Raw genomic sequence first — 18,857 nt, 5'->3', positions numbered from 1 at the left:
TTTGGTGGTTCAGGTTCTGTAGTTTCTGCATCGGAGCGCTGCTCTTTTAAGACTTCTGAAAGCATGCTCCACACCTCGTCCCTCTCAGATTTTGGAAGGCACTTCAGATTCTTAAACCTTGGGTCGAGTGCTGTAGCTATCTTTAGAAATCTCACATTAGTACCTTCTTTGTGTTTTGTCAAATCTGCAGTGAAAGTGTTCTTGAAACGAACATGTGCTGGGTTATCATCTGAGACTGCTATAACATGAAATATATGGCAGAATGCGGGTAAAAAAGAGCAGGACACATGCAATTCTCCCCCAAGGAGTTCAGTCACAAATTTCATTAATGCATGATTTTTTTAACGAGCGTGATCACTGTGGAACATGTCCTCTGGAATGGGTGGTCGAAGCAGGAAGGGACATACGAATGTTTAGTATATTTGGTATGTAAATACCTTGCATGCCTGCTACAAAAGTGACATGAGAATGCCTGTGCTCACTTTCAGGTGATGTAAATAAGCGGGCAGCATTATTTTCCATAAATGTAAACAAAGTTGTTTCTCTTAGCACTTGGCTGAACGAGAAGTAGGACTGAGTCGACTTGTAGGCTCTAAAGGTTTACATTGTTTTGTTTTTCAGTGCAGTTATGTAACAAAAAAAAAATCTACATTTGAAAGGTACACCTTCACAATAAAGAGACTGCACTACACTACTTGTATTAGGTGAACTGAAAAATACTATTTCTTTTGTTAATCATTTTCACAGTGCAAATGTTTGGAATAAAAAATAATATAAAGTGAGCACTGTACACTTTGTATTCTGTGTTGTAATCGAAATCAATATATTTGAAAATGTAGAAAAACATCCAGAAATATTTAATATGTTTCAATTGGTATTTTATTGTTTAGCAGTGTGATTAAAACTGCGATTAATCACGATTAATTTTTTTTTAGTTAATCGCGTGAGTTAACTGCGATTAATCGACAGCCTTAGAGAAAACCAATTCAGTGTGTTTTATGGTTTTTATTTAAAAGCAGAAACAACTATAAGGCTAATTTATTATACTTCCCTAAAGTACTAAACAATACGAAAATCAGATTGAGTTACAATGTAGACGGCATTAATCCAATCAAGGAGTTAACAATAATACAAATCAAAACTGGTTAACTAACAAGAAAACAATGAGATCAACAATTTATCAAATCACTGCAGAAGCACAATAAATAATCAACTCACAAAACTAATATAGTACCAATGATTAAATGGCTTATTTAGTCATACACAGACTCCCCACCCCCAACCCACACCCTGCAAAATGGCTAAGACAAGTCTTTCCTGGTAGGCATCCCCGTATCTGTTAAGGAAACAAAAAGAAGTGAAGTTATTCAGGAAAAGAAGGAGGATCTGCTCTTCTGGCTCAGATACCGTCATGCAGTGGGTGTTATCTGCTGACCAACTGGCTGGTCTGCAATGTCTTTGATTCCACTTTCTCTGGGAGGGAAAGTAGAAGTATCTGGTTGTTGCGGTGGTGACCTCGGGAGGAGCACACTTCTTCCTTGTTTATCTAGTCCTTTAAGGTAGAAATTCAAGCTGATAATTTCCCAGAGGACAGACCACCTCAGTAATCTTTGGACCAAACTGGGGATCACAGGTTTGCATTCCACCTTTACTGTCCAGCCAACCCTGGTCGAGTGAGGTAAATCTAAACACTCTTGGGGCCCTTCTTCCGGGGGACTGATTCTTTGTCACATCCACAGCTCCTGATATTGTGTGCCAAATGCATGGCAATGTAAAAACAAGCATCCTGGAGGTTGAAAGCTGCAAACCAATCCCCTGGATCTAATGACAGTATTATTGAAGCTAGGGTAACCATCCTGAATTTCAAATGCGAAATGAAGGTGTTGAGCATTCTGAGGGCTAGGATCTTCTTTGGTATGAGGAAAAATTTAGAACAGAAGCCTGACCCTCTGTAAGGACCAAGAATTGCTTTGAGAACTGGGAGAGAATTCTATTCTAAAAAAAGCTTATTATGAGACGGTCTCTGAAAAGGGAGATGGAAGGTGGGAGAATGGTAGGTGTAAGTATGGAAATGAATCCTGTAGCCAAATGATATCATGCTAGGATCCATTTGTCCAATTTTAGGCAGTTTCATCAGGCCCACCGATGGAGTAGATACACCCCATATTGGCCAGGAAGGGGTTAATAAGATTCTGTGGGCTCAATAACCCGAACCCCATTACAACTGCAAGAACTGTCAAGCCTAGAAGGAGGCATTAAAAGAGGAAAAAGCCGAGCTCAATAGTGGCTGACTGGCAGAAGGAGTGGGAGGGCCTGGTTGGGACCACAGGAAACATACCAACAGCTTGGAGGAAGGCTGGCCTAGGCCAGAGGCTATCCTGAGACGGTTAGATGCCAGAGCTTCCTTGGGGGTAGGTATATCTGGTGCAGGACCTTTATATTTGCTTTGTTCATCATAACTAATCTACTTTCCTTTGGGGATCTGTAGAGGAGTGAGCCCAGGAAGACCCTGTAAGAAAGGGACTAGAGACAGGTTGAGGGAGAATTTAATAGCCAGAACTTACCTGCTTACTACAGGATCCCCAGCTGGAACCCAACAATAGAGGGAGGGCCTAGGTTCCCCTATCAGCCCACTGAGGATGGTGACATGAAGATCCCTGGAAGCAAGGATCCAGGCCTGAGACTAAACTACTGTTTTGCTGGACTTGATTTACCCTGGAAGGGGTGGGACTATATGTGACCTGGCTGAAGTGCCATGTCATGAGAAGAAGTAGATGACTACAGGGCCACAATGGCTGTAGGCAGGGACACCAGAGGAGAAGACCCTGCTATGCCACACCCAGCTGCCAGGGGACACACTGGCCATGAGTTACCTATCTATACTCCCAAAATAGGAAAATACAGTTCCCAAATAGTAGGCAAGAAGAGAGAAGGGAGATCTGGTAGAATGATCAATTCGCAGCTCCTGATTGGATTGTAAAAAGGAAGACTTACTAGTTGTAGCCAGATATGACAAGGAGGTGAGGCTTCTGAAATTTTTGTCACTTCCTTGGGAACTCAGAAGGCCTCTAGTACTATTAAGTAACTGGAATAATCCTCTGTCTAGGGAAGGACTGAGATCTATTGTATCTCCTCATTATTGTAGGGACAAAAATGCCAAGGGATCATAGTGTCAATAGGAAATCTTTGAGCATGTGCAGGGACTCAGTTTTCTCACTGAAGAGGTTGGGCCATCAAATGGAAGATCCTCCAGATGACTGAATCCACAAAGTTTGATGCACAACTACTGATGTTTCTATCCAGTGGGAAGCTATATCAGCAGCATACAACACTGTCTGCTACAAGGCCCTTTCTATCAGCTGACCTCCAATGATTAACAACTGGAACTGCTCTCTGTATTCCTGTGGCAACTTATCAATAAAGTCTGTGAATTTATTATAATTAATAAAATCGTTTTTGGCCTTGGGAACCTGACAGTTTGAAATCCTGAGTTTGTAGGTTTGCAGATGAGTAATTTTTTCATCCAGGCATTTCAGTTCTTTTTCATATGGTGTCATCTAAGGGCTTGTCTATAGAGTGGGGTAACATGCTACACAGGGGTCAGATTTGAAAAGTACAATAATGTGTTGCACATTAATTGGTCCATGTTGAACCAGCTGATGTGCATTAAAAGTGTTCCCTAGTATGCTTTAACATGGTACTGTTTTAAACAGCACTATGTTAAAGCACATTAGCAAGGTCTACACAGACCAATTAATGCATCGCATGTTAGTATTCTTTAGAAATCACACCCCTCCATAGAGCACGTTCCCCCACTGTGTACACAAAACCTTAAAGTGGTGCTGCTTTAAGCTCCATTCATTTGTGGCCACCACAACTAGTAAACCTTGGACCAGGTAGGAAAAAAAGTATTCCACTCTCTTAAGATGGCAAATACTACTTTCTGTCCCTCTTAGACATTGGAGAAATAATTACTGGAGTCTGTCAGACAGATGTAGGAGGCTCTAATAGCACCACATTAACAGGCAGGGCACTTCACCCTAGCATGGTAGTATGTAAGATGTCTAAATGTTTATGAAGTGCTTCCTGAACATACTTCAGCAGAATCTGGGAAGTCTCAGCTACTCGTTTCATTAGGTCCTGAAAAATCCTATAATTGTTCGGACATGACAGTGGTGAAAGAATCATTGCCTCATGTCAAGAGGAGGTGGCAGTGGCAATGGCAATGGCTTGTGGAACTTACATGTCTTCCTCTGTGGGACGTTCTTCCTCCGCTGACTGCTCCTCTAATTGTTGGGTTTGCACTGGGCGTTCCTGAGACTGAGTGGGCTGACATCTCTGAGTCACCCACCCCCCACCAAGAACATGAGGATGTATGAGGTAATGCTTCCTCTAAGTAGCCCAGGGATTCCAAAAAGGCAACTGAGGGGTACTATATGAAAAGAGGAGGGGCCCAAAGGAGGTGGGTATCATTGCACTTGGTAAGCCAGAAAACTCCACCTACAGAATGGTGCTACATCCTAAATCCTCTTTCAAACTGAATATCAGGGGATGGCTCCCAACGGGAGAAATTAGACAAATCTACATCACCTTGATGTCAATCTGATGAGGACTATGAGACCTGAGACTCAAAAGGAGGAGGAGAAGAAGCAGGAGTGGTAAGCAGTAGAATCTGACTTACAATCAGTACCAGAGAGTCAGTTGGTAGCAGTGAAAGTCTTGTAACTTTCCTGGTGTCCATTGTACAGGAGATCAGAGGGATTCAGATCTGAGGCTGTCCATGTGGAACAAGCTAACAAATAAATTTTTAACCTTGCTTCCCTGAGCTTTTTTGGTTCTCTTAGAGAACGATTTGTAGACATAGCAGTTGGCAGGGATCTGTGACTCTCCTAAACAAGAAAAAGCAGTGATCATAGAATCACAGAACTGGAAGGGACCTTGAGAGGTCATCTAGTCGAGTCCCCTGCACTCAAGGGAGGACTAAGTATTATCTAGACCATCCCTGACAAGTGTTTGTCTAACCTGCTCTTAAAAATCCCCAATGATGGAGATTCCACAACCTCCCTAGGCAATTTATTCCAGTGCTTAACCACTCTGACAGTTAGGAAGTTTTTCCTAATGTCCAACCTAAACCGCCCTTGCTGCAATTTAAGGCCATTGCTTCTTGTCCTACCCTCAGAGGTTAAGAACAACAATTTTTCTCCCTCCTCCTTGTAACAACCTTTTACATACTTGAAACTGTTATCATGTCCCCTCTCGGTCTTCTCTTCTCCAGACTAAACAAACCCAATTTTTTCAATCTTCTCTCATAGGTCATGTTTTCTAGCCCTTTAATCTTTTTTCTTGCTCTTCTCTGGACTTTCTCCAATTTGTCCACATCCTTCCTGAAATGTGGCGCCCAGAACTGAACACAATACTCCAGTTGAGGCCTAATCAGTGCGGAGTAGAGCAGAAGAATTACTCCTTGTGTCTTGTTTACAATACTCCTGCTAATACATCCTAGAATGATGTTTGCTTTTTTTGCAACAGTGTTACACTGTTGATGCATATTTAGCTTGTGACCCACTAGGACTCCCCAGATCCCTTTCCATAGTACTCCTTCCTAGGCAGTCTTTTCCCATGTTGTATGTGTGCAACTGATTGTTTTTTCCTAAGTGGAGTACTTTGCATTTGGCCTTATTGAATTTCGTCCTATTTACTTCAGACCCTTTCTCCAGTTTGTCCAGATCATTTTGAATTTTAATCCTATCTTCCAAAGCACTTGCAACCCCTCCCAGCTTGGTATCGTCCGCAAACTTTCTAAGTGTACTCTCTATGCCATTATCTAAATCACTGATGAAGATATAGAACAGAACCAGACCCAGAACCGATCCCTGCAGGACCCCACTTACTATGCCCTTCCAGCATGACTGTGAACAACTGATAGCTACTCTCTGGGAATTATTTTCCAACTAGTTATGCACCCACCTTATGGTAGCTCCATCTAGGTCGTATTTCCCTAGTTTGTTTATGAGAAGGTCATGCGAGACAGTATCAAAAGCCTTACTAAAGTCAAGATATACCAAATCCACTGCTTCCCCCCATCCACAGGGCTTGTTACCCTGTCAAAGAAAGCTATCAGGTTGGTTTGACACAATTTGTTCTTGACAAATCCACGCTGACGATTATTTATCACCTTATTATCTTCTGGGTGTTTGCAAATTGATTGCTTAATTATTTGCTCCATTATCTTTCCAGGTACAGAAGTTAAGCTGACTGGTCTGTAATTCCCCGGGTTGTCCTTATTTCCCTTTTTATAGATGGGCACTATATCTGCCCTTTTCCAGTTTTCTGGAACATCTCCTGTCTTCCATAACTTTTCAAAGATAATTGCTAATGGCTCAGATATCTCCTCAGTCAGCTCCTTGAGTATTCTAGGATGCACTTCATCAGGCCCTGGTGATTTGAAGACATCTAACTTGTTCTTTCCCTATTTTAGACTCTGATCCTACCTCATTTTCACTGGCATTCACTATTTTAGATGTCCAATCGTCACCAACCTTCTTGGTGAAAACCGAAATAAAGAAGTCATTAAGCACCTCTGCCATTTCCACATTTTCTGTTATTGTCTTTCCCCCCCATTGAGTAACGGGCCTACTCTGTCCTTGGTCTTTCTCTTGCTTCTAATGTATTTGTAGAATGTTTTCTTGTTTCCTTTTATGTCCCTAGCTAGTTTGAGCTTGTTTTATGCCTTGGCTTTTCTAATTTTGTCCCTACATACTTGTGTTATATTCATCCTTTGTAATTTGATGCAATAGTCATTGAGGGGAAAAGCCTCCCACAAAAGTCACAAAATTTAAAGCCAGGGGATTTTGGCATCATTAAAGAAAACTTCCCTCACTAAAAGAATAAATGAAAGAGGGGGAAAAAATCAAGGAGGAGTAAAATCCTTTAAATAAAACTACACTAATCACAGATATAGCCAAGCAGCCAACTCTTATATTATACTTTCCTCAGGCTTGGCAGAATTTGATTTTTTTAATATAATTTCAACAGATAATATCAGTGTTTATTTTTAAGCTTTTTTATCCTTATCAGTTTAAATTCTCACAGTTGGGGGGTGTCAGACAATAATTATAATAATGACAGTAGACATGAGATTCATACAGGTAAGCTTTGTAACTATTAAAACACAAATTGTCAACATGTCAGAATATCTTAAATCAAACTCATGACAAATTCTCAAGCAGCATTTTTCTTACTTTGCCTATCTGTAAATTGTGATTATCAATTAATCCATTTTTGTTAGTGTGTGTACAGTGAAACCAATGTTTACCAACATTTACTGATAAAAGTCCAATTCTTCCAAGCCTAACTATACTATATACAAAGAAAAATATCCTAATACTACCTAAATGCATTTACAAAATGTCACGCCAATCACATCAACAAATGCGAAAACACATGGGGCTGGCAGTGAAAGGGGGACTGGCAGTAGCAGTAGCAAGGGAGGGAGTCGCTGGCCAAGGAACAATAAGTAGCTCCTCATGGGAGTCTCTGGCACCCTTTGGCCAGCTGGAGGAGAAGGGTGCTGACTGGCCCAGATCCAAGAATCTAACCCAGTGCAGGGGCCATATGGAGCCTCTTTTGGCTCCATTCCAGCAGCCCACCCTACCCATTTGAACTAGGAATGGGAACCCGGCCTGACAGATGTTCTGGGTCAAGCTGACCACCTGTTTAGGGGGTCAGGAAGGATTTTTTTCTCCCATGGACAATTGGCAGAGAACCAGGGAGTTTTTTGTCTTCCTCACAGTGCCTGCAAGCCACAGTGGGTTAAGTAGGAATGTGCCTGGTGCCTGACTAAGGTACTGGAGTGGTGTTGCTTACTCGTTGCAACTCGCAGCCAGTTTCCAGTGCAGTTAAGAGACTAAAATGAGTGTTTCCCAGAGGTAAAAGACCTGGGATTTTGGTGATGGGCCTTGGGCTCATCTGATAGGATGAGACCTTGTAGTCTTTGTGGGCCAAGGTCAGACCTTGTGGCCATTGCAAGCTGAGGTCTCTCGGGGGGAAGGGTGCTAGGACACACAGAGCTAACTCCTGGGGGATAGGCTGAGGAGAGTCTACTCCACGTTAGGGGTTGTATGATAAGCTCTGTAACCCTGACACCACTTACAGGTTATATAGGGAGGAGCCCTGTAATCCCCACAATGGAACCAATTAAATGTCTGATATAGGAAAGTATGGGTGATGGGCGGGTAGTGCCCCTCCCTTGTGTTAAAAGTTTAATAAAAGTTGTGGCCTGCCACTTAATTCCATGCATGTGTCCATCCTCATTTTGTCGCTGTATCCACATGAATGAGAAAGCCAAAGCTAAGGAGTGTAGACACAGAAATGTTGCATCTCAGGCCAATTGGGATGAGAAGGAACAAAAATAGTAGTTGGGGTCTTCTATAGCCCCCGTATAATGACGAGAGTAGTCCAGGTGCATGCACAGATCAGGAGGATACTCCTAACAAAATATACATCTGCAATCTCTCATGCATGGACATATGTGCAGCAATGTTCCCTCTAATTTTTTCTGTTCATGTGTGAAATGAATTTTATGTGCACCAATATCAAGGTAATGTGTGGATGTGCGCCACCAGTAGAAACAAACAACCTAGATATAATATATATTTTTAATAAGTTACCATAGGGCTAATTACTCCAGCCAGGACATGTTAGGCATTTTAGAACTCACTATTCAAAGAATTAAATTTAAGCATAAGAGAGAAATAAAAATTATGAAATGCACAGACCCATCAAAAAACTCAAATAACAGCACTTTGAAAGAATAAAATTACAAAGAATACGTGTGCTTTGCAGGAAGTATCAAGATGTAACAACAACAATAATACAAGTATGTATTGGGAGGTGAGAGAGAAAGAGAGACCGTGTGTGTGTATGTGTGTGTGAGAGAGAGACACACACACACACTGTGAGCGTATGTGAAAGACCCCTTTAAGTAGATCAGCACTCACAAATCCGAAGCCTGCTTGTTCAGACATAGCAGTAACCGCCAGCACATCCCACTCCTGTGCCCTAACATGTTCCCCTCTTCCACCCCCACCCCCCCGCACTGCCTGTGGAGATGGGGTACAGGAGCGGGGTAGGGGACATCCTGACATCAATGACCCCTCCCCCCCCCCCCCCCCCTGCTTTGCACAGCAAGCAGGCGACTCCTGGGAGCAGCTGGCCAGGGGCTCCAAGGCAGAGAGCAGGAGTAGAGCAGCAGTGGGGGCAGGGGCACCTGAAGTGTGTGACACTTGATAGACTGCTGGCTGGCCAGGCAGCTGCACAGCTTAGAAGGAACTCAGATGTGCAGCTACAGTTGAATATACATATGGACAAGCACCTCAAGAACAGCAAAGTAAAAATGTTAAATTTCTCTCTCTCACCAACAGAAGTTGGTTCAGTAAAAGATATTATCTCACCCACCTCGTGCCTCTAATATCCTGGGACTGACACGGTTACAACTACACTGCGTATAATATAAAACCTATTCGTTTTAGAGATTTTGTGGGATTAATTCATAATTAAGATAAACCAGTTTCAGAAAGTACAATTAAAGTTCCATCTCAGTTCCAACTCAAAATTAGTTTCAGTATCAGGGTAAAATAGAAGTTACTAACCATCTTCATTCCCAGGCTCTTCATCTGCTACCTCCTCTAAATCAGCTGTTTTTAGCTTGACCTCTGGGTGGTACTCATCTTCTTGCTCATTTGATGGTACACCCAACGTTACATTTTCTTCTATTTTTTTCCTTTCAGCTTCTCGCTCCAGTTCTTCTATTTCCTGCAGGCGTTTCTCTAGTAGCTCAGCTTGCCTCTTCTGTTTTTTTTTCAGTTTTTTCTTTTTGTTTTTAGATATTTTCCCAACCTACATTTAACGAAGATAAACAATGTCAACTGATTATTCTTCCAATCATCTCACATCAAAGTTTAAATAATTTTGGTAGCTTTATATTTGCAAATTCTCGATATTATGTATGATATTAAAGTATTTATGTTCTTTATTTAATTTTCATCTCAAAAAGCACTTCAGATTATATAAAGCAAAAAAAGTTATGTGGGACATAACCTCAGGCCAGGAGTATTCTACTAATTAAACTAAAAAGCAAATTATATGGAAAACGGTACAGTAGAATTGACTTGATTCATTTAATCTTACTCAACAGCAACCTCCTTAACCTTTAGACTATTATTGATCACGTTCATGCCTATGGAACGTACTCTGCTAACAACGTAAAAATGTTTTATTATTCTTCCAGTATTCCAATTCAGGGGAAAAACAGCTGCTAACTATCAGAAAATGGCTGTAAAAAGGTGAAGAAATTATTTTAGATCATTCACATGTTGTTTAGTTATAACTCCATAAAAATGAAAAGCAGTTTTATTACCCACTTCATGTCAAAAACATATGCATCACTAATGGCAGAAGGAAGTGATAAAAGCTCTAATTTTCTATGCCATAAGGAATGAGAAAAGGAACTTCCAGGTACAGTAACAACAAGCAGAAGAAAAATTAACAGATTAGAGATAGCAGATTGGTGTAGTTTTACTGTAACATTTTGACTCCATTTTTTATTTTAATTAGGCATCTTTTGTATTTTGAGTTTTCTAATATATATGGAAGTTTTCTTCTTGTGGTCATTCAAAATAATTGATTTAAGTGTAGGAAATGAAGAGCAAATTTCTGCTCTGAAAGGTTCATGAATAGACCCCATAATCTTCAAGCAACTGTGCAGCACAGTCAGAAATAGATCACTGAAGTCAATGGGACTGCTCACAGTGCATAACATTAAGCATGCAGGATCAGGATTATGCCATAAGAAAGATGAAAAATGGCAATTCCTCAACTTCATTCCACATGAAGCTATTATTACAGCTTTGGAGACTGCTCAAAAATGCATCAACAGTCATGATAGGGTAAATATTGTGTTTAAAAACTGCAATTATGTATTTTGCCTATAATTCATATTTAATTCTTTTTTAAAATAAATTTATCATTACTGTGAAAGAAAAAATGTACCTTAAAAAAGAACTCCTAGACCACTCTTGATAACAACTTGCTACAAAATCATGAGAAATGAACAAAGACTGCAGAACTGCATAAAAAGTGCTCGTTTAAGGACAAAAGCTATAGTCAGAGGAGCTTCTGTATAGAATGTAAAATGTCAGTAGTCTAACAGTTAATATAACTAAAGGACAGCAAGATGCTTTAGATATGAGTTATATAAATATACTTACAGGCTTTTGTTGTGGGGCAGTACTCACTAAAAAAGAAAAAATAAAGTCAAACTCACAGGAGCATGTAAGTACATTTTAGAAAAGGATTCTGAAATAAAATATAAAATATAATATATTGCAAACCAGTGCCTTTTTGTATTTATCAGTACGTTAGTATTGTGTCTCCTTAAAAGTATCCACAAACTTAAAACAATTAGTTGTCTTCATTGGAACAGAGGTGATATGCGGTGGATTCTCTATTACAGGCAATTTTTAAAGCAAGACTGGATGTTTTTCTATAAGATCTGCTGTAGTTCAGACAGGAATTAATTCACGGAAATCCTGCGGCCTATACAGGCAGTCAGATAAGATGAACACAGTGGTTCTTTCTGGTCTTATCCATGAATCGACACATACTGTCTTACTGTTAACAGCCTGCTCATTTTCCTACTTTAAAAACAATTAGTTTTAAAATTTGTCCATCTAAATATAGTGATCAATATACTATGAGAATAAAGCAAATTGAATATTCAGAATAACACAGTTTAAACAAAATTATTGCACTAGCTGGGTTAGGTCAGGACTCTTAAGCGAGTCCTGTCTAGCCTTCCTGCTGCCAGAAACTTGCAGCGATCCCAGCTACTCCTATGCAACTCAACTCCCCATGACCAGTTCCTGACCTTTCCACCAGGCTGGAAACCAGCAGCTGGGAGGCTCCGGGCACTCAACCACTCCACCCCAGTGGACAGCCCAAGCAACAGAAGGCTGTCATTCAAGAAGTTTTAAAGTGGCCTTTTCCTTCCCTCCTACCCTCTTCCCACACCCCACCCGGGCTACCTTGTGAGTTATCTCCCTATTTCTATAATCAATTAATAAAGAATACATGTGTTTTAAACTATAGTGACTTTATTTCCTTTGCAAGCAAGCTGTGATCGAAGGGGGGAGGGTGGGTGGCTTACAGGGAATTTAGAGGCAACCAGGCGGGCGGGTTTTCATCAAGGAGAAACAAACAGAAGTGTCACACTGTACCCTGGCCAGTCATGAAACTGGTTTTCAAAGCTTCTCTGATGCGCAGCGCTTCCTGCTGTGCTCTTCTAGCCGCGCTGGTGTCTGGCTGCGTGTATTCAGCAGCCAGGCAATTTGCATCAACCTCCCACCTCGCCATAAACGTCTCCCCCTTACTCTCACAGAGATTGTGGAGCACACAGCAAGCAGCAATAACAATGGGAATATTGGTTTTGCTGAGGTCTGAGCGAGTCAGTAAACTGCGCCAGTGACCCTTTAAACGTCCAAATGCACGCTCTACCAGCTTTCTGCATTTGCTCAGCCTGTAGTTGAACAGCTCCTTACTACTGTCCAGGGTGCCTGTGTACGGCTTCATGAGCCAGGGCATTAAGAGGTAGGCTGGGTCCCCAAGGATAACTATAGGCATTTCAACATCCCCAACAGTTATTTTCTGGTCTGGGAAGTAAATCCCTTCCTGTGCCATTTAAACAGACCAGAGTTCCTGAAGACGCGAGCATCATGAACCTTTCCCGGCCAGCCCACATTGATGTTGGTGAAACGTCCCACCAGTGATCCACCAGTGCTTACAGCACCATTGAAAAGTACCCCTTGCAGTTAATGTACTGGCTGCCCTTGTGGTTTGGCCCCAAGATAGGGATATGCGTTCCATCTATAGCCCCACCACAGTTAGGGAATCCCATTGCAGCAAAGCCATCCACTATGGCCTGCACATTTCCCAGAGTCACTACCCTTGATAGCAGCAGCTCAATGATTGCGTTGGCTATTTGCATCACAGCAAACCCCACAGTAGATTTGCCCACTCCAAATTGATTAATGACTGATCGGTAGCTGTCTGGCATTGCAAGCTTCCACAGGGCAATTGCCACTCGCTTGTGAACTGTGAGGACTGCTCTCATCTTGGTACTCTTGCGCTTCAGGGCAGGGGAAAGCAAGTCACAGAGTTCCATGAAAGTGCCCTTATGCTTGCGAAAGTTTCGGAGCCACTGGGAATCACCCCAAATCTGCAACACTATGCGGTCCCACCAGTCTGTGCTTGTTTCCCGGACCCAGAATCGGCATTCCACGGCATGAGCCTGCCCCAATAACACCATGATCTCCAAATTGCTGGGGACCGCGGTTTTAGAGAACTCTGTGTTCATGTCCTCATCATCGCGCTTCCGTTGCCTCCTCGCCTGGTTTTTCAGGTGCTGCTTCTGCATGAACTGCACGATAATGCGCGAGGTGTTTACAGTGGTCATAACTGCTGCGGTGAGCTGAACAGCCGGGCTCCATGATTGCTGTGCTATGGCGTCTGCTCGGGCAATCCAGGGAAAAAGGCGCAAAATGATTGTCTGCTGTTGCTTTCACAGAGGGAGGGAGGGAGGGAAGGTTGACTGATGACATTTACCCATAACCACCTGTGACAAATTTTTGGCTCCATCAGGCATTGGGAGCTCAGCCCAGAATTCCAATGGGCAGCGGAGACTGTGGGATAGCTACCCACAGTGCACTGCTCAGAACATTGATGCTTGCCACGGTACTGTTGACGCACACCACCGAATTAATGTGCTTAGTGTGGACACATGCACTTGATTTTATACAATCTGTTCCCAAAAATCGACTTCTGTAAAATCGGAGTACTTTCGTAGTGTAGCCATAGCCTCAGAGTGCTCCTCTGGATCTAAAAGGTGTACTGGTTTTTAGCAGGTTCTCAAAATTCAACACCATCATACCATGTAGCTCAGAAGTGGAACTATGCAAAGAGCTAAATACTACACTCATCTTCAGTTAGTTCTGGGGAAGTGTTATAAGTAACAACTACCACTGGCTAAGAACAAACTATATAAATAATTCCATCAAATATCTTCATTGAAGAGAATGTTAAGGTTGCACAGTGAGTCACGTAAAAGTCAGGAAACAACATCAAGGTTGCAAGCACAATCTTAAGTGCAATTACTATACAGTCTTTAGTTACATGATCACACATGATTTCAAAACCAACGCATTATTTTTTGAAAATTTTACACGTCTAAAATCATACGTATAATATTCCAGATGGCTGAACCACTCTTGCTCAAACTTTTTAAAAAATCATCTTCAGGCAAAGAGTAAGCCTGAAAAGTTTCAGTCTAAATGGTGAATGTTTTGGAAAGTTGTGAAGATCTGAAAACAACGTGCTAGATTGTGGAAACATTTATGGAACCTTAACTGCAAAGGTTGCTAGACTCCTGCTGTAACAGACAACATTATTAAAATACAACTCAACTATTGCTCCCTACACATTTTCCCATAGTATTGTATAATAACTTTCTTAATTATTATCTTTTCCCCATGCTTGTGGCTGATATGGTGGATTGATAAATGACCAGGAGCCACAAGACTGATGACCATTAGAAAGCCACATTTTCTCTAAGTATCCCTTTACTGTTTCATAGTGAACTCTCCTAGCCATCCACACTGTGCAAAGGTAGAAAAGAAGGTACAGTCCCACCTGAACCCTAGGCAAATTTCACAAGCTATTTTATATGTGAGGGGGAAGTATACCTAAAAGAGGACACTGATGTATGTACAATACATTCACTTTTCAAAGCTTAAAGACCAGGGATTCCAAGACTTGATTTAGTTGAGGACTGGTCCTGCTTTGAGCAGGGGGTTGGACTTGATGACCTCCCGAGGCCCCTGATAGTCTATGATTCTATGACTTTTGTGACATCACTAGATCTAACTATAATGCCTAGATTAGAAGTCAGACAATTTGAAATTTAAGGTAACGAACTTGGGACAGAATTGGAAAACAATTTAAAGTTATTAACTCTTATGACTGCTGCAGTACGGCAGGGCTCCAGTGCAGCTAATAGTTGTCATTTGAGTTCCCAACTTGAAAAACGTGAAAGATTGTTTAGGCATATCATTTCCCTATATTACAGTACTCTGAATACTGGGAGCATACCAACGTGAGAAACCGAAAACATCCCTCAGATGGCTTTCCTGTGGTCTAAATAATACTTACATTAAACTAGGGATACATTAAAGTAATTAACATTCACACATTTAATTCAGTCATTTAAAATATAAAATATTCATGAACTAGAACAAGTTAAATGTGATTATGATGATCTGTTTTCCAATGCAGTTTTACTTGCAGCAAGTTTAACTCTATTAGTGTACCTGCTGAGCCAGAAGGAGGAGGAGCACCAGCTTTCTGCCACTCTGTAGCTTCAGCAGCCATTCTACGCACATAGGCATCATCCACACACATCAAGATATTTTCTGGTTTTATATCTGTATGGATGATCTTGCATTTGCTGTGTAGATAATCTAAACCCTGAAGGACCTGCATACAACAAAATCAGTTGAAAAAAATTTTGATAGTCTGACCAACATAAATACATAAATTGTCTTACTGTTTAAATAATTATTCTAATTCAAATGCAATAAAATATGAAAACTTGACTTCAATGTAGTATACAAGTATTTTATAAGATGTTAATATTCTGAATGTTCAAACAGTCAGAAATATTTTATACACTGTGTTCAACAAAAGGTAATTTTCCTTAGATATACAATATTACCTCAGTTTCCAACGTGACTAAGATGTTATGATGATTTGTCCACTTTTATCTATTACACCTTTGGCATTTCAAATTTATTTGTTATAAAATATTGGCCGTCACAGATTATTTAGCCCAGGGCACATTTTTTACACTATGCACAGGAAGCAGCCTGCAAGTTATCACACAAATCTACATAAATTCTGGTGCAAAATTGGTAACAAGAAAAAAATGACACCCTCATAATATTAATCTGCACTTTTACAGCAGTGTCCATCAGAAGATCTTAAAGCACTTTACAATCACAAATGAACTAGGCCTCACAACACCATTAAGAACAGACAGGTTAAGTGAATTATCTGATGTCGCTGAAGAAGCCTGTGGCAGTGTGGAAAATAGAATCCCTGTGCTTTATCCACAAGAACCCTGTGCCCCTCTAAACATTTTATCAAGACATTACACAGCACATTCTTAATCCAACCCTTCTCAGAATCATTCAAGATATGATGAATTTTAAAAGCTAAATGTGTGGGTTCAAAAACCTAATACTGGAATCACTAATCTGGATTCGTGCGTGCAAGTCTGGTCCACTAAATTCCAAAATTTGCTTGTTTATTTGAAAAACCAACTGAAAGAGCAGGGATTATTCTCTTAAAGGATAGAAACCGCAGTTTATCCTGAAAAGATATATGATGACAAGCAGTCCAAGTTTTAGAAAAAGGACACTAAAGTAATATCCACATCAAGAAAGTGCTCGTGATTAGAGCTTGTTGAGAAATGGTTTTCCCATTTTGCAAAATTTTTTGAGATTTAAAAAACTCTCCTGCTCTGCGCTGGAACGAAACTGAGAACTTTCAAAAAATGTTCACAAAAAACAGGAGAGAGATTCTCCACTCCAGAACTGTCAATAGCCTTGTCGTTCAGGCACTCACCGAGGATGTGAGAGACCCAGATTTGACTCTCTGCTCCACACCAAGCAGAGCAGGGACTTGAACCTCTCTATCCCATACCCTAGGTATGCCCTAACCACTTGGCTAGAGAATCAATCCTCTCTCTCTCTCTCTCCCCCACCATTCTAGTTTTCACCAGAAATTCTATCCTTGACCTGACATACTTTGGGCATGGCTACACTTGCAGATGTAGAGTGCTTTGAGTTAAACCAGCCTTTGTAGGGTGCAGTAGGGAAAGTGCTGCAGTCTGTCCACACTGATAGCTTCAAGTGCATTGGCGTGGCCACATCTGTGGCACTTGCAGCGGCATTGGGAACGGTGCATTATGGGCAGCTATCCCAGCATGCAAGTGGCCGCAACGTGCTTTTCAAATGGGTGGGGTGGGGTGGAGTGTGACAGGGAGTGTGTTGTGTGTATGTGGGGGAGAGAGAGTGGGTTTTTGGGGGGCTGAGAGCATGTCAGCATGCTGTCTTGTAAGTTCAGACAGCAACAGACCCCCATCGCCGCCCCGCCACTCTCTCTCACACACAGCATTCCACATGAATGACTTGCTTTGTCTCAGAGCAGATAAGCAGCAGGCTGTCAGAAACGGAGCTTTCAAAGGGCATTTCTGCATTCCTACAGCCGATTCCAAACAATGACAAGAGTGGCCACCTAACTTAAGGGGATTATGGGACGTTTCCAGAAGCTGATCAGAGCGCAGTAAAGCAACACCTCGTTCACCCTGGCGCTGCGGCACCCCAGCAAGGGCACAGTAAACATTATTCCACTCACTGAGGTGTAGTACCAGCAGCACTGTAGCCGCGGAGTCAGAGAGTTCTACGTGCCTTGCCAGTGTGGACAGGTAGTGAGCTAGTGCGCCCAGGGCTCCTTTACTGCGCTGTAACTCGCAAGTGCAGCCAAGCCCTTTCCCAATGAAAAGTTTTGGTTTTGACCAATCAGCATTTTCCAGTTAAAAACATTTAAATGAAAAATTCCTGAGCAGCTTTACTCACGATTCCTCTACTCCATCTACTACAATATCTCCTCATTTTAACAATGTGTATATAACACAGAGACCAAGACAAAGATTCTCAGAGTACATTAAAGGCCCTAAGTTTTTTCCCCAAAAAAACCTCTCTGTTTTAATGGTAGAAACACAAGGAATTCAGTGAAGCTTAAGTAACTGATTCTCAGACATAGGACTAAAATTTGCAATTGCACACTAGATAAAGTTAAAAATTTTTGCCCAGTTTTGGAATTAGAGGATAAAACCAAAAAGCTCAAATTTTTATTGGACCTTTGTATTGTTAAGATTTAATTTTGGTTGGGGTTTCTTTTAAAAGAAATACATCTCTTGAATATCATCTTTTGATAATAATTAAACTATTATTATTATTTTATTTATTTGGTTCCTGTTCTCCACTAATCCAGCTGAGAAGCATTTTTGGTGACGAATTTGAAAGTCTCAAGTGATAGAAAATTATTATAGATTATTGGTCGGTAAAAAAAATGAACACCACAAACATTTTATTTTGTTGCATTAGCAGGGTACATACATTACACAGAAAATAGTTCTTACACACCAGCAAAGAGTACTAAAAGCTTTAATTAAACCAAATGTATTTAAGAGGCTTGCTGGCACAGTGATCCTTTCTATTATGGTGATGTAATTTCAAATTATTATTTATGATATAAATAACACTGAGTTTCATGATCTGTGACAAAGAATTATACTAATGTTAGGATTTATAGATAAGAATGTTCTTAGCCTGAACTTTAGTCAGATAGCTTAAACTAAAAATAGAAGGTATGATGATGCACTAAACCTGTGTGAGAAAAATATCAAATTCTATACAGGGACTGAGACCAAGACTGGGCATAATCCCTAGTTTTTATTTACATCATCTGGCAAGGGGAAGATTGAAATGGATAAGAAAAGCTACATTTTCCTGGGTGTCAAAAAATGCAGACAGGAAATATTCCGTTAATATCCCTATAGATATAGTTTAGGGGGATCCAAACTGTGGTATAGTTTCTCACTTGGAAAGGTCATATATATAAGAATTTGACTGCTCCACATCAAGAGATACTTTGCCACCACTTATCAGATTCTCTCTCATTGA

At 41.0% G+C, this 18,857-nt stretch overlaps 1 protein-coding gene across 2 annotated transcripts in view; it reads right to left on the bottom strand.

Annotated features, from left to right (window-relative positions):
- The window catches only part of SRPK2 (SRSF protein kinase 2), a 307,162-nt gene that overhangs the window by 68,552 nt on the left and 219,753 nt on the right, over positions 1-18,857 (bottom strand). For both annotated transcript variants that reach the window (XM_077835698.1, XM_077835707.1), the window contains 3 exons: positions 15,420-15,585; positions 11,268-11,293; positions 9,651-9,897 (listed from right to left, as the gene is read on the bottom strand). In XM_077835698.1, coding sequence (XP_077691824.1) covers positions 9,651-9,897; positions 11,268-11,293; positions 15,420-15,585 — 439 coding nt within the window. The remainder of the gene's footprint in view (positions 1-9,650; positions 9,898-11,267; positions 11,294-15,419; positions 15,586-18,857) is intronic.

This window comes from Eretmochelys imbricata, chromosome 1 (assembly GCF_965152235.1).
Source record: "Eretmochelys imbricata isolate rEreImb1 chromosome 1, rEreImb1.hap1, whole genome shotgun sequence".
In the NCBI taxonomy this organism is placed as follows: Eukaryota; Metazoa; Chordata; order Testudines; family Cheloniidae; genus Eretmochelys; species Eretmochelys imbricata.
Note: the sequence above shows the minus strand (reverse complement) of the source record. Positions and strands in the feature narration are given on the sequence as shown.